General features: G+C 41.2%; 1 protein-coding gene across 7 annotated transcripts in view; it reads left to right on the top strand.

Moving 5' to 3' along the window:
- The window catches only part of DOCK2 (dedicator of cytokinesis 2), a 412,101-nt gene that overhangs the window by 27,994 nt on the left and 367,434 nt on the right, over nucleotides 1–16,673 (top strand). For all 7 annotated transcript variants that reach the window (XR_006605414.1, XM_004737633.3, XM_004737634.3 and 4 more), the window contains exons 3-8: nucleotides 4,104–4,144; nucleotides 5,216–5,271; nucleotides 5,765–5,861; nucleotides 8,583–8,731; nucleotides 13,701–13,836; nucleotides 15,870–16,024. Coding sequence is in view for 6 of the 7 variants with exons in the window: in XM_004737633.3 (XP_004737690.1) it covers nucleotides 4,104–4,144; nucleotides 5,216–5,271; nucleotides 5,765–5,861; nucleotides 8,583–8,731; nucleotides 13,701–13,836; nucleotides 15,870–16,024 (634 nt within the window). In the remaining variant the exon portion in view is untranslated. The remainder of the gene's footprint in view (nucleotides 1–4,103; nucleotides 4,145–5,215; nucleotides 5,272–5,764; nucleotides 5,862–8,582; nucleotides 8,732–13,700; nucleotides 13,837–15,869; nucleotides 16,025–16,673) is intronic.

Genomic DNA, 16,673 nt, shown 5'->3' with positions numbered 1-16,673 from the left:
GTTGCTGTTGTTGATGATAATGATGATGATTTTTTTTTAAAGATTTTATTTATTTATTTGACAGAGCGAGACACAAGCAGAGAGGGAATACAAGTAGGGGGAGTAGGAGGAAGAAGGCCTCCCAGAGTAGGAAGCCCGATGTGGAGTTCAATCCCAGGACACTGGGATCATGACCTGACCCAAAGACAGAGGCTTTAACCCACTGAGACAGCCAGGCACCCCTGATTATTGATTTTTAAAAGAGAGAATGGCATTTACTGAATTTGGACACTTACCATATGCCAGGTACTGGGAAAATTCTGAATTTCTTATCTAACTTCAGCTTCATGAGACAAGCACCATTATTATTCCCACCTTCAGATAAGAAAACTGAGGTTCAGAGAAGTAAAATGACTTGTCTAAGATTACACAGATAGTAAGTCATAGATCTCTACTCAAATCAAGGATTTGATTCCAGACATCATGCTCTTAACCACTAGCTTCTTTTTGATCTTGGTATCATTAGATATTTCAATTATGCAGGAAAGTAAAATACATTCAGGCAATGACCACTCAATAAACAAATAATAACAGTTTTTTTGAGAAGTAAAAATTTTAGATGCAGTTGAAAACCTCATTTTATCCCTCTTCCATTTTAGTCTCATCTTTTTGTCTATGCTGTAGGTAACATTTATCCTAAATTGGTATGTTTTATTCCTGTCCAAGGTTTTATGCCTTTACTTCATAATCATGTTTAAAAAACAGTTTCTGCAACACCCTGTGGGGTAAATGTTATTTCCCTCATTTTATAAATGTAAACACTGAGGCTTTAGTGACCTGACTGAAAATTATGCTTCCTATAAACCATGGATTTTTTTTTCCTAATGTCCTGGGATATTTTTAATCTCTCCTCAACTTTCTCCTGACCCTCCACAACTGCTGATTAGAGAATTTAGGTATTTGAGATGTGGGAAAGGAGGAAGATTTGAGAAATTAGTACTTCACGATTGTCCAGAAGAATGGTAAACATTTCCTTTTCTCATCTTCCTCCAGGATACACTTTGTGAGTTTTCTATTAAAAACAGAAAGGGGGTTGGGAGAGGGGCATGGGGTTATGGACATTGGGGAGGGTATGTGCTAAGATGAGTGCTGTGAAGTGTGTAAACCTTGCGATTCACAGACCTGTATCCCTGGGGATAAAAATATATTATATGTTTATAAAAAAATTAAAATTAAAATTAAACAAAACAAAACAAAACAAAACAGAAGTGCTTATCTCCTGGATGGTGTTTCTTTTATTTAACTGGAAAGGGTGTTCAGCCTGGGGGCAAGTCCTGAGATACAGCAAGTACTATGTTACACAGCCTGCTTTTGATCATGGTGTTCATTGTCATGGATTTTACTAGGGATGCCAGCTATTGTTATCTGCCCGGTCAGGTCTTGGAGTATAGCCAGATATAGGTGACAGGCGAAAAGATTAAGGAGCTGATAATGGGGAGTCATGGAACTCAATGACCTAGCAAGGGTGGAGATGTCAGAAAAAGTCCTAAAAGCAGCCCTGATGCAGTTGAGGTTATTATGATCACCTTGCAAGTGAAGGTGGTAATAAGCTCTTCTCATGAGGATCACAGGGGATTATTCTGAAGTACTTAGCCCGGTACCATGTACATAATAGGTGAACTATCAGCGGTTGTTGAACTTGAATCTTGAAACCAGTATGGTGGAGTAACAGTCAATAGATTCCTTCCCTTGCTCAAGAGTGAGCTGAAGTTCTGATCATCAGAAGGTGTACATCACAAAGTGTACATAAGTAACTGAGTCTCAAGGGTCTAAGCAGGCAATGGCCCTGGACCAGGGAGTCAAGGGACCCTGACGGGGCTCTTGTCACGGAGATGTAGAGTTGAGCATGAGCTTTGGGTAGCTACTATTGGCCCCTTGATTATTTTTCTTTTCTCTGGTAGATTCTGATGGCCTTAGCCGTCAAGTGGATTCAGGTCACTGCAACTAAGAGACCCTTGTCTGTATTTGTAGTCCGAGAGAAATTTTTCTGTATATGTGCTCATCACACTAGGGCTAATGTGGCAGAACAGCATTGAGGGCTGGCTTTGAAGCTGTTCCGATTTGCCCTTGAATCCTGGCTGTGTAATTTGGCCCACTACATCAACTGACTTGAATCTCAACTTCTTCATCTATGAATTGGGAATGATAATACTTAGCTCACAGTATTGATATGAGGACTAAATAAGGAAATGAATGTATAACACTTAGCATACAGCTTTGCATACATTAGGTATCAGTAAATGGTAGCTAGCAATATTCCAAAGATGTTTTTATATCTAGTTGGTGGCATGGGGTTGAACTGCAATCAAAGGAGTTGTTACAATGCAATGTTGTGGAGTGTCATCTCTGTGGGGTTATGGTTGGATTTAAATCTTAGTTATATCACCCACCAACTGTGTGACCACAAGCAAGTTGCTTGATCATTCTGTGCCTATTTTCATTCATAGAACTGAGGCAATAATAATATCTGCTTTGGAGGATTGATGTGAAGATTAATTCATAATTTTAAAGAAACAAAATAAAAACTTTACTAAAATTCTTAACATGCAGCAAGCACTCAGAAAGGAAAAGTGCTATTGTTAATGGTTAATTATTACCAGCAGTTATGAACAAATTATTAGAGGAGTGTAAACAGAATGAGATGCTTCTTGAGGTTTCCAGCACTGGAAGTATTCCAGTGGTTGGTAAGTTGCTTGGTAGGATCATGGGGATTCAGATATTAAGGGGAGGAAATACTAGGCAACCACCATGCTTCTTCCTCCATCAGACAGGAAACACAGTATGATGGCTGCTTATATTCAAATCCTGAGGTGTTGTCACTTACTAGCTGTGTAACCCTGGGTAGGTTACTTAAGTTCTCTCTGCCTCAGGTAGGCCACTCTTACAAAGTAGGATAATTACAGTTCCTACCTCCTGGTTTGTACAAGGATTAAAAGACTTCATACATGATGATGCTTGGAATAGTACTTTATTCCAAACCTGAGATTCTTTCTCTCTGACCTCCATTCCTTTCTTTGTTGTTTTGTTTTCTTGTTTTTGTTGTTGTTTTGCCTTTTCTTTCCTTCCTTTTCCTCTTCTCTTGCTGTTTCTCAAAATAGGAGCCACTGTAGCTCTGTTGCTTTAGAATTTTCTTTAGGACCTGACCTTCAAGCTGGCTCATGATTATGAAGAGTGACTTTGCATTTTAACTTGTTTGTTTGGGGGCTTGCACGTATGTCTGTTGAGAACATATTTCGACAACAATCTGTCAGCCTAGTAATGAGGGTTTGCTAATGAGGCTCCTGACAGACGCTTTTTATTTACAAAGATGACAAATGCCGCTACTTGGCTGTGCTTGAATCATTGCAAAGGCCAGTGGACTCATAGTCATCAATATTTGCTACATGGAGGCTCATTTTGTTCAAAGACTGTGTATAATTTGGACTTCTGTTAATTGAATCATTTTTGATGTTCTTGCAAAGGGAAGAATCTTTTAAAATTCCTATCCTACCTATCTCTAAATTTGTCTGTTTTGTAATAACTAACTTTTGCAAATCACATATGAGATCCTATTTGCTGCTGTTAGAACTATGGGTATTATTTTAGGATGTTTGACGAGCTCCCTAAGCCTTTCTACATCTTTAAGGCAGAGGTTGAAACATGCACATGAGTATAGGACCGAGTCAGGTAATGGAAATAAGTGAAGGGCTGGATAGAGGCTCGTGAGTTGGAGGCACCTCCCATCTAATGGGACCAAATGGTCTTCACTGTCAGCTGACTGTGGCCATGGGGAAGCACTGGCCACCATCCCTGGGCCTCCTATTTTTTCAGAAGGAGGAAATTTGTATTGCTATGTGAAATCCCTGTCTTTTAAAATGCTTTTTGGAGATGTTCACAATGAATCCAACAGATTTTGTTGAAGCCTGAGGGCTTCCAGACTTGTATTTGTACCTAAGGTCTAAAGCACATGGCAGTAGCTTCTTTGCTAGTTAAAAACAAACAGAACAACAACAACAACAACAAAACCCCAGCAATAAACTTATAGGAATAGATAAGAGACCTGTTTGTTTATTTTCTCTTTGCAGATTGGTATAGGGGATACCTCCTAAAGCACAAAATGTTACAGGTAAGGCGTATCTGTTTCTATTTGAAACAATGTTGGATATCTTTACATGAGATTGCAATCCCTTTGGGCAATTATTTCCACTATAGCTCCCCAGCACATTTGTCTCATTTCTTCTTCCTTGAGTCCTGTGCTTTCCCACCTCTACATGTTGGCACTTGTGCCTCAACTCCCTTCCCCTTAAGGCTGACCTCGCTTTCTTTTCCCTCCAACTTTTCCTGATATGCCAATTATATAGGATTTCTCCCTTCTTTGAGTCCCCATGGAAATGTGCATGTTTTATTTGAAATTTATCTTCTGCTGCCTTTCTCTAGTGGTTTGGGGGCATTTAACAGTTCCTCATGTCACAGAGTGAAGTCCAGCCTCTGTCCTCAGGGAGTTCACCTGTTCCAACTCCATATTACACCATTTTCCCCATGAGAGCAGCCACCTGTTTTACTGGTCTTATGGCTCATCGTGTCTAGCGCAGAAACAGATGCCTCCAGTGTGCACCCTGGTTCATTTATGAAGGAATTTTCAAGTAATTGATAAGCTTCTCTTATTAACTGAGCCAAGCTTTGGGGACAAGGGAATAAGACTCTTGTTCCTTCCTCCCTGACATGCTGATTAGGAGGCATGATCCTACTCTGGTCTCCAAAGAACAATAACATAAACCCTGGGAAAACAGGTCTTTTATCAAAATAGCCCATATGCAACCAAGGACCGCTGTTGCTTTAGGACCTGATGTTCCAGCTGTTTGTGACTTCGAAGAATGACTGCTTTCCTGGAATTGGGCAGGACAGGGGAGAGACAGAGCATTTTGTCTCACCTAGAGTGAGTCTTTTATGTGCTGCTGTCTTGTCATTTGGTAGGATGGGTGTCCACAATGGGCCTGGAGCATCCTTGGGAATCTAGGGCTATTATGGGATCTAGGACAGCCAACTGGTGGAGAACTGGTAAGAAGTAGAAGTAAGAGAATGAATTATTCCTGTAATATTTGAGAGTTTTACCAGTCAATTGTTTTTGGGAAAAACCATGAAGGCCTGGGGTCAGTTATTGCTGTAAGGATTTGACATTTTATTTTATTCCCAACAGGGAATTTTCCCGAAATCCTTTATCCACATCAAGGAAGTGACCGTGGAGAAAAGAAGGTATTTGTCATTCTTCACCAGGCTTGACCCTCCCATAGTTCACAGATGTCTCTGTCTTGTCTGCTTTGAAAGCCTGACTTGGCAGATGTGAATCAGCTCATGCCCCTTCTCCATGCCCACATGTATTTGCTTGTCTCCTTTTCCGCATACAGTAGGAGATCTAATCCACATTGATAATCTGTTCAGATCTGATTCTGAGGGGGTATTAGGAAGTTTGGAGAATCAAACTTTTCACCCGCAGCTGTCTTTGAACTATATTAAAGTTGATTAATCCTGAGTAAGGAGCTTGAAGGGCCCACCCCAGTGAAGGAGGACATTAAAAAGGAAGTTCCTTGCATTTACATAATGTAATTGGTGTGGCTATTGGAGGCGGTTTAGTCTCCTGCCAGCAGGCCCCTCTCAGCAGCTGCAGCTGAATGCAAATTTGCCAGCATTTTGTCTTGTTAGCACCTGGGTATCAATTTCACACAATTTTGTCTCCCACCTTAAATAGAAATATCGAGAACATCATTCCTGCAGAAATTCCTCTGGCACAAGAAGTGACAACAACACTTTGGGAATGGGGCAGCATCTGGAAACAGCTCTACGTGGTGAGGCCCAGAACCCTGCTCCCGGGGATGGAAGCTTCCTGCGGTCTTTGCTTTGGTTCAGTTTTGGAATTTGGCTGTGAGCAGGGCAGGCCAAGGTAGCTCTTGTGACACAGTAGAACAAACATTATGAATACATGGAGGTCCAGAGAGGTTAGGTAACTTTCTCAAAGCCACACCGCAAGCTTGTGAGCCAGCTGTAATACACAGGGGTCTGATGTGATCCTTTGGTTTTAAAATAAGTTCAAAAATGTTTGTTAAAAAATAAAACTTCCTATCATGAAACTCCACATTATAATAAACCCTGGGGATTTTGGTTTGGTAGTCTGCTGACAATACCTAGAGAAATACCATTCTCATATATTAATTAACTAATGCTATTGTCCTTAGATCCATGAAGAAGCTTTGACCCTGGAAAAACAAAGAGCACATTTTGTATGTGTTTTCCCTGTATGGAAGCAAATCTAATTTTAAATCCTCCTTTGATGCTTCTAAAGCTCCTAATGAAAGCAATTAGCTAAGAAAACCATTAAGCCGAGAGTGAAAATGTCAACCAAAGCTTACTGCATCTCTGTTAGAGTACTGCGCACACCTGCTGATGTACACATGGTATTTGTAGACTTAACTTTTATGGTCATAAATGTCGATTCCTATGTGGATATTTCATAATATATGGAAATTGGCATATCCTACTCTGTAAGTTTCTCAAAAGTTGTTAGGAAAGTTTAGGAGAAAGTTCATTTGAAGCTGAAGTGGTTTAATTATTCATCGCCACTCCCCCTTTTTAAACATTGCATACACCTACACCATGGAAGCTTGGTGCTTTCCCTTAAGAAATCTTTGAATATAAAGTCTATTGTGCTTTTTATCCTTGTAAAGAGAACCTTAAACCTGTGGTGTTTCAATATCACCTTCATGATTCTTGCCATGTCTGCATACCAGATGAATAACGTTCGCTTAATATCTCAGTTGGCTCCCTTTTTAGTAAACTGAAGTAATTTATAGCATGCCATGTCATTCCAACAATTTCTAATTCTCCAACACTGACCAGATACCCTGTAATTCAATTCAATTCTACCACTGACTCCCCAGAGTCCGTTTAGGATTCTATAGGTTTAAGAACTCAAAACTACTGGATTGCCCTCACTTCAGATGCCAGTTCCCAGTCTTGGGTCCCCAGGCTACCCACACTTCTGTCCAAACATAGTACAAAATCAGGGGTTCATCATTCCCCTCCACCTCCACCTCAGGTCTCCTAATTATTTAGAACAACTCACAGAGCTCTGCAAAGAGGTCTACTTATAGTTAGTTTTACTATAAAGCCTACAATGCAGGGGTGCCTGAGTGGCTCAGTCAGTTAAATGTCTGCCTTTGGCTCAGGTCATGATCCCCAGGGGCTCTCTGCTTAGCAAGTAGTCTGCTTCTCTTTCTCCCTGTCCCTCTCCCCCTGCTCATGCAATGCAGGAACAGCCAAATGGAAGAGATACACAGGTAAGGGAACTAGGGTGAATGAGCACAGAGCTTCCATGCCTTCTCTCAGCATGCCACTTTTCTGTACAGAGATATGTTCACCATCTGGGAAGCTCTTTGAACCTTATTGATTGAGAGTTTTAATCAAAGTTTCATTACATAGGCATGAGTGATGAAATCTTTAGTCATTGTTGATTGAGCTCCTTGAAGGGGAAGGGTGAAGGGGGTGGGGCTGAAAGTTCCAACTTTCTAACCACGTGGTAGGTTCCTCTGGCATCCTGCTCCCCATCCAGAAGCTGTGGAGGGGGCCTCCATGAGTCATAAACTCAGGTATGGTCAAAAGGGGCTCATTATGAATAAGAAAAGAGGCTCTTAGCACTCAGGAAGTTCCAAGGGCTTTAGGAGCTCTGAGCCAAGAACGGGGGACAAAGAACAAATACATATTATTATTATTATATATTTATTTAATTTTATACATGTTTAAAAATACTACATTATTATTATTGTTGTTCATTATTATTCCACATGCTTTCCCAAATGGATAGCCAAAAGTTCTTGGCATGATTAGAAAAACATTATTCAAATAAATACAATGAAAACAAGGCAATGTTATTAAATGCTTGCTATATAGTACCTGTCAAAAGCTCTGCACTCGAGACTTCTCTCTCCCTGTTAAAAAAAGGAATTGAGAAATGTGAGAGAGGAGTTAAAGATGTATCACCACGAAACTGCGCCTTTCTCCTTCCTTTCTATAGAAGGATGGAAGGAGAATCACCATATGGGTCTATGTTATTTAATGTTGGGTCTTTGTATAACCAAAAGCCATTCCGTCCCATAGGTTGCACATGTCACACATCGGGGAACACTGCCCTAGAAATAGGCCTTTATCACCAGAAAAAATGGCCCTGGTTCCCAGCCCTAAAGGGCTTGAGCTCTGGGACCTGCATTATAGCAGCTTTCATGGCATTTCTGCTCAACAAGTATCTTTTCTGATGAGAGTCAGAGATAACCCTTGCTTTAACCAAGACGTGACTGGGATTATTACTTTCATTTCTGGAAGTCTCTGTGGCCCAGCAGGAAGAATTATGTGAACGATGGAGACTACCACCCAATCCCTTGGCAGTTGTGTAGGGACCAGGAGAGATGCTCTCACCACGGCCCCTGAACATGCTCGACTGACTTTGGCACAGTTTGCCACACAGATGCCCACACACCCTCTGCCCAGGTGACTGTGCCTTGTTTCCTATCTTGTAGGCCAGCAAAAAGGAGCGGTTCATGCAGGTGCAGTCCATGATGTACGACCTGATGGAGTGGCGGTCCCAGCTCCTCTCGGGAACTCTGCCCAAAGACGAGCTGAAGGAACTGAAGCAAAAAGTCACATCCAAAATTGACTATGGCAACAAGTAAGACCTTCTTTCCTCAGAAAAGATGCTCTCTTCTCCTACCTGCCTCCCTTCTTCCCCGTCTCCCTCCAGAGAAACTTGGTTTCATTTTTAGATGTGCGTTTGCCACTTTCTATTTGAGAGAAGAGTGTTACCAACGCGGTGCTTGTGTGCCTTTCTCATCACCCCCATGGGACCTAGGGACATGCAAGTGGAGGAAGGGCTTGCTTATGCAGTGGTTATTACTGGCTGAGAGATTTAGGACACTCATTTAACCTACTTCCAAGGGGCTGAGGAGCACAGTCATGCTGGTTCACTTTTGGCTTAGTTGTCATTTTATTCCTACACTTACCAAAACTCTCCCTTATATATCAGTGTGAGACCTAACGTCCCTTTCCCCATCCTAAATTACCCAAGCCACGTGCCATCAACTAAACTTATATGCATGGTTTCAGAAGTGTTTCCTCAAAAGGGAGGAAGGAGAAAGTGGTTGGAGTTGAATGCTTTGAAGAGAATATGAGAAAATTTTTTGAGGCAGGACAACCCACTGATAATAATGGTAGTGTTAATAATATTACAAGTAACACTTAATCTGAGCTTATTATGTACCAAGCTTGATGTTATGGTATTTTTTTTTTTTTAGTTCTAATAATAGCTTTATGGGGCAGACAGTTTTATTATCCACACTTGTTTCCAGATGATGAAACTGAGGACCTTATAGAGGTCAAGCAATTTGTCCAGAATCACATAGCTAATAATGGCAGAACCAGAATTTAGACAAAACCAATCTGACTCCAGAGTTCATAGGACTGCCACTATGCTACCTGGATGCATTTGAGAACTGTAAGGCCTCCCCTCCCTCCCACTTATTTGGGTGACCTCTAAATCCTACTCATTTGCTCATTCATCCCAACAACAAACATGTACCAAACACTTATGATTGGTCTGATACCTTGCTAGCTGTTGAAGCTGTAGAAATAAAAGTTCCTGTCTGCTAAGGAACCACATTCTGGTTAGGAGTGATCTACAAGCAAACTGATGATATGTATTGTGATAAGTTAGATGGCTTATGAAACAAGAGTACTCTTAATTTAACTTGGAGAAGGAAGTCAGGGAAGGCTTCCTGACGGAGGTAACCCTGAGGGAAATTTTAAGTGAAAGATGAAGTATTGAGTTGGGGGGCAGTGGGGAAGGAAGGTAGGAGTGCATGAGAGTATGGCAGGTTTAGAAGATTGTGAAGTGTATCAGAAGCCTGGGCCATAAGACCCAAGGGGAAAGTAGAAAGAGCCCACTTAGTGGGACAAGAAGGAAATTTCCTAGCAATCAGGCTTTCTTGCCTATGTCATGTGTACCAGATCCATGGGCACTAGGAAAGTCAACATGTCCAGCTTACAGCTGCTTCCCATATCAGGAACACAGTCCCTCTGTTGGTTCCCTGGCTGGCAGCTGGCAAGTGTGTCCAAATCTGCTTATACTGCATGTGATCCCAAAGGGACAGGAAGGGTTTGCCACCCAGCTGCTGCCGCCACTGGTGCACGGACATCGTTAGCTGAGTACAGTCACAGCTGGGAGTGTAAGTATCGAGGGAGTTTTGCTCCTTTGCAGTAATGGCATCTGTGACCTTCAGATGTGGTTTCTTCACAGGGATCCTAAGAAAAAAGGCCAAGGATGGAAGAAATGGTCACTGCTCATAGGAAGTCTTCTCTGATTTTCCTCTACCTACCCCTGCTGTGTTAGGTGCCCCTGCAGGTCCCTTGTCCCCTCTGCAGTAATCACCTCGTTACTGGCCTGTCTCCCCTTCTGTGATGGGAACTCTGTAAGACAGTGGCTGTATAATCCATCTTTCTGTGTCGGGAACAAGGTCTGCCTATGGGAGGTGATCAGTGAATGGTAGCTGGATGAGTACGTGAATGGCGCTGATGGGGAAAGGAGGAGGAGAGGGTCCTGCCCAAGTCTGCTGTGCCTGTGCAGCATTGTCTGGGCCAGCCCTATGCTTTCAGTTTTAGTCACTTCCCTAAAGGGGAAGAGGCATTGTTGGAAATGGAGGCCCTGAACCAGGGGGCCCCTTGCTTCTTGCCTCCTTTCCTTGATGACTTCCGTGCAAGGGAAGGAGATTTGGTCACCTTCATTTATCACTGGCCTGATATGTTTGGAGCTCAGAGCTCTAATATAGGGTGGATGGCTTCCTGAGAGACAGAAGAGTGGGGCAGAGTGTCAGGAGCTGTATGAGGGGCACACCTCACACTGTGAGAGTCAGGGAATTTAGTGCTGCAGGACTGATCAAAATCAGCTTATTGCTCCCATCATTCACTTTGTTCCTTCATTCAGACATCAAACTTTTGTTGAGCACCTGCTAGGCCTTGAGGACACAGATATTTACAAAATATAGCTTCTATGTCAACACTAAAAAGCAAGCAAGGAGAACTAATAATAACTCACCCAGTGGTGACCATCTACCAGGTGCTGTTTTAAGCACTTTCCGTACATTAATTCGGTTAATCTCATGACAGCTCGATGAGGTAGGTAAGTGCTATTATCACCCCTCTTTCTCAGATGAGGGAACTGAGGATTGCAGAGTCATTAGGCCATTTTGTCCCAGATGTCTAAAATTTGCACCAAGTAGCTTGGTTCCAGAGTTCAAGTGCTTAACTAGTACTGCATTCTATTGCCTCCGAGGACAATGGTAGATTAAGATGAGAGACAGAGAAGTGAACAGAGAGCTGAGTAGGAAGCCATGCCTTTCCCAAGAGCAGGAAGCATGGAAAGAGAGTGGGGGAGGGAAGGAAGTGGCTGACACCTGCTGGAATCTAACAAGACTAGTGGGAATTATTAGATAATTGAGAAGGAAAGAGGGGTGAGAGAGAGAATGTGGGAGAAGCTCAGAGATTAACAGGAACATGGCGGGGAAGACACACAGGGGGCCGGAACCTTGAGGGCCTAAGTGCCAAATAAAGAAGTTTGAACTTGTCCAGAGGATGACCATGAGCCACAGAAGGACCCATTTCTGTTTTCATTACCACTAATTTGTTTTGTTTTGTTTTGTTTTTGAAAAATGCTTACGGTGGAGACTTCCCCAAATCCTTATTTTGGGTTTACTTTATCGCCTTCCTGAACAGAAGAGAACAGTGTGGGGCTACCTCTGAGGAAAAAATGTAAAAATGCTCATTTCGCCAAAGAAAATGGTTTGCTGTTCAGTTGGGAGACAGCCTCTCCTGACCCTGAGTTATGGGAATTCTGGCAGTCCTGGCCTGTGACTACTAAAGCTTCTAAAAATTCGACATGAGACTTGTGGTCTCCTGTGGTCTCCAAGGAGTGAGGAATCCTCAAATGACTCCTCCAAATCCCAAGATAGCTGGACCCTAAAGAATGTTTTATTCATACATTTTAGAACCATAATCCACTCTGATAAATTTTGAAGAGAAAGAGCTAGAGAGATTTTGGCATTAAATTATGTATTGGCTATGCTCCATCTTTCCTAAGGTCATGCAAGTCTCTGTGCCCCATTAGTTGAAAGCATTTATCCTCCTTTAGCATCACCCATTCGGCAGCATGGCCAGGCAACATTGTGAGTCCTATCTAGTTGGAAGTTAATTTCTTAATGAATGTGGGCAAAAGGGTGAGCCTTGACTCCCTTCTGTTTGCGTTTAGATGAGATGAGGGATGTGCTTCTCTATCTGGTTCTCAAACAAGACATGGAAACTTAGTCTCCTTCATTTGTCCATACTGCCCTTCCATAGTCAGTACTCAGGAATGGTGCCTAAGTAGGGTCACTGACGACCTTCTCAGTCTTCATCAGCCCACTTTCCCTTATCTTCTTTGTACGGACAGCTGAAGTCCTCCGTCCCAACATCAAGTGCAAAAGCAGCTTCAAATCCAGGCATCTGCAAACCTACCCTTGGTGCCCTAATCCAATACTGCTCCCAAGTGCCTCCCATGTAGTAAGTATACCAGAGAGGTTAAGAGTGCAGACCAGGATGTCATATTATTTTTTTAACTATCTATGTGACCTTGAGCAAATTAATTAGCCCCCATATCTTTGGTCTTTTCCCATTTGTAAAATGGGGCTGTTAATAGTATGTAAAGTAAATTATATACATAAAACATTTAACATCATTGATGCCAATCAGAATGACAGATGCAGTTGGAACAAATGAATACCAAGCAGGGGAAAGTTATGGCCTGGAAGTCAAAGAGCTAAAGAGCAAGTTATGGATAACAAGCAATATATCTGAGATGTCCCCCCAACAACTATGTTCAAAATGTTGTTGAACACATTCTTCTGCTATACATGTGATATGATATGATATGATATGATATTGTAAAACAGCTTAAGATAAGGTACATGTCTCCTTTGACCCCTCTACCCGTCTTGGTCCCAGGGTCCTACCCTTCCTCGCAGATACCCCTGTTGTTAGTATTGGTGGTTTGGTGCTTTTTGTCCAGGCCCTTCTCCTCTTTCTTGTCATTCATGTGCATGCACCCCGACAATATTTATGACTTGGTTTATTTGTTTGTATAAACCTAGTGTATGCATTTTTCCATACTTCATTTTTTCACGGAGATGTACCATTGAACATACTAAAGCTATATCATATTTGTTAAGCACTGCTACATGGAATTGCATTACAGGTCACAGTGTATTTCACTATTCTCCCTTTGACAGACATTGTGGTTTTGTTCAACAGTTTGCTGATGTAAGCAATGCTGTAACACACATCCTCATTAAAATGTGGATGCTTCTCTAGATTTAGTATTGCAAAAAATATACATCTTAAGAAAATTTAATATACACTGCCATAGTGCCACCCAAAGAGGCTGAACTGCACCAGTATGCCTCAGAGCTGTGTGCAAGGCTGTTGGTGTAGAGCTGGTCCGTGAAGTCTGTAATTCTCAGAGACCAGCTGAACTTTCTGGTCATAAACTTCTCACCAACATCTTAAAGGCTTAAGCTTCCCCAGATTTATCCTTACCCTTTGTTTTTGCTTTTCAGAATTCTTGAGCTTGATCTGATTGTCAGAGATGATGATGGAAATATCTTGGACCCCGATAATACCAGTGTCATCAGCTTGTTCCATGCACATGAGGAAGCAACTGATAAGATCACAGAGCGCATCAAGGAAGAAATGGTGAGCTTTGTAAAATAGGCTTTGGCAGTCATACAGCAGTCATGTAGCACATCATACACTTCAAATAATAGGCTAATTAACCAGACTCCATATTATTCAAGGAGACATCTGTCCTATTATCTGAGATGATCAGTAACCACATGCATTTTATTGTGTTTTTGTATGTGGGTCTGTAATTCATTCTGCATCCATCCCACAGGTAGTTTAATGCAAGGCAAGTTTCCTATTCTTATGGAGATTTTCTATTCCAGAGAGGGGAAAAGAAGAAAGGCAATAAGAAGTAAATAAATAAATGCACAGATTAATTCCAGATGGTGTTAAGTCTCTAAAAGGTAATAAGGAAGGGTTATGTGAATCAGAGTGAATCAGGAGCTATTTCAAAAGGGACTATCAAGAAAGGCCTCTCTCAGAAAAGACATCTGAGTTGGCACTTGAATAATATGAAGTCACCAGGCCTGGGAAGATCCAGGGACAAAGTGTTGTAGGCAGAGGGAACAGTAAGTGAAAAGGCCCTGAAGTAAGACTGTTCTGAATGTTCCAGAAGTAGAAAGGGCAGTGTGGATGGGGCCTGATGAGCAGTAGGAAAGTGTAAGCAAGGATTTGGAGAGGTAGGGAGCAGAAGCCAGCTTTCACAGGGCCTGCAGGGTCACAGAAAGGAGTTAAGATATTATCCCAAGTGTGGTGGAAAAGCAACAAAAGATTTCAAGGAAACAAAAATTTTTTTTCGAGGTTAACACAATCTGACTTATGATTTAAAAAATCATTTTAGCCACTGTGTATTATTTGCAAGCAACTTTAATTTTAGTTTTATTAAGATAATTTTACACAAAATTAATTCACTCAATCTACTGAATCTTACTAAAATACAGTGTTGAGTCAACTCTATCATAATCACAATATCAACAGTTGTGTCACCCTGAAAGTCTTTTTGAGTTCCCTCGTTGTCCATCCCCTTTCCCAGACTCCAGGCCTAGGCAATTCCTATTTGGTTTTCTGTGATTATACTTTTGCCTCTTCTAGAGTTTCATATAAATGAAATCATATGTCTTTTGTGTATGAGTTATTTTACTTCAGCATGGTGTTTTTAGGTTCATGTTGTATATATATATATATACTTTTTTCTTTTTTATTGTCGAGTTGCTGTATCATCAACTAGTTGCCCATTGTTGGACTTGTGGGTTGTTTCCACCTAGGGCCTATATAAATAATAGTTCTATGAACATTTGCAAACACATGTGCAGACACATATTTTCATTATTTCCAAGTAATACCTGACAATAGGGTTGCTGGATCCTATGATTTTTAAGAGACTTCTGTACTATTTCCCCAAAGGGCTGTACAATTTTGCCTTCCAATCAGCCATATATGAGAGTTCCATAAGTTCTGCATTCTTTCAACACTTGCTCAGTCTTGCCAGTCTCTCAACTTAAGTCATTCTAGTGGTTGTATCTGATTGGGTTTTCATTTGCCTCTCTCTGAATGACTAGTGATGTTGAGTATCTATCTCTTCACGTGCTTACTGACTATGACATTTGCATCTTTTTTTTGTGTGTGTGAAGTATCTGTTCAAATATTTTACCCCTTTTAATTGGGTTAATTATTTTTTCATTGAGTTATAGGAACTCTTATGTTCTAAATAAAATTGTGTATTTGTATATTCTAAATATGATTCCTTATAGGATACATGTTTGTGAATATATTTTCCCAGTCTGTGCCTAACCCTTTCATTTTTTTTAAGGCATTTTTGAAAAAGCAGAAGTTTTTAGTTTTGATGAAGTCCATTTAAACATTTTTTTTTTCTTTTTATGGTTTGTGCTTTTTTATGACACTAACTTTATGAGGAAGGCCGGGTCAAACAATGGTATTTCCCTAAATGAGGAAATCAAGGCCAAAAGAGTCAAAGTGACTTGGCTCAGATCACAGAAACTTTTGCTGGTAGACCTGGATATAATGCAGAAATCTTCAGACTTGAATCCCAAGTGGTCCTGGGCTGATTTTCTCTACCTTTCTCCTTTCTTTCCTCCAACTCTTAGTCAAAAGACCAGCCAGATTATGGAATGTATTCCCGGATCTCCTCATCCCCCACCCATAGCCTCTATGTCTTTGTGAGGAACTTTGTGTGCCGAATTGGGGAAGATGCTGAGCTCTTCATGTCTCTCTATGATCCCAACAAACAAACGGTCATAAGGTAGGTGTATTCAATATTGTCTGACTTGTCTATATATGAGACGTTGGAATTAGTAGAGCACAGAGCATCTTTTTTTTTTTTATTCCCATCATCACTTGTGGAGAAATTCCCACTTGGAAGAGAAATAGAGCCTGAAAATATGGAAGAAACGTATTGTAAGATATGTGAGTCAGGTTGAAATATTATTTACCAACAAATTTTTCCCATAGTGCATTTATGGTTGCATAGTAGGGTTTTGTAAATAGGTTTTTGATACTGGAAAGTCATTAAAAAATGAGATTCATATAGCTAGTATTGGATAGACTAAAAATACCTACTCAAAATAGGAGGAAGGTAGGGGTGCCTGGGTGGCTCAGTTGTTAAGCGGCTGCCTTTGGCTCAGGTCATGATCCCAGGTCCTGGGATAAATCCCTCCATTGGGCTCCCTGCTCAATGGGGAACCTGCTTTTCCCTCTCTTTCTGCCTCTCCCCCTGCTTGGCCAAATAAATAAATAAAATCATTAAAAAAAAAAAAGAAGTAAATGGTGAGAACTTCATTTCCTCCAGGGTGATATCAGGCTAAGAATGTGGATTCTGATACCTGCCTGAGTTCATATCCTGGCTGTGCCATTTACTCTTTCTTAACCTTGGGCAAATTGCTCATCTTTTT

Source organism: Mustela putorius, unplaced genomic scaffold (assembly GCF_011764305.1).
Source record: "Mustela putorius furo isolate JIRA1106 unplaced genomic scaffold, ASM1176430v1.1 tig00000145_pilon_pilon_pilon, whole genome shotgun sequence".
Lineage (NCBI taxonomy): Eukaryota > Metazoa > Chordata > Mammalia > Carnivora > Mustelidae > Mustela > Mustela putorius.
This window is presented reverse-complemented; position numbering and strand designations above follow the sequence as displayed.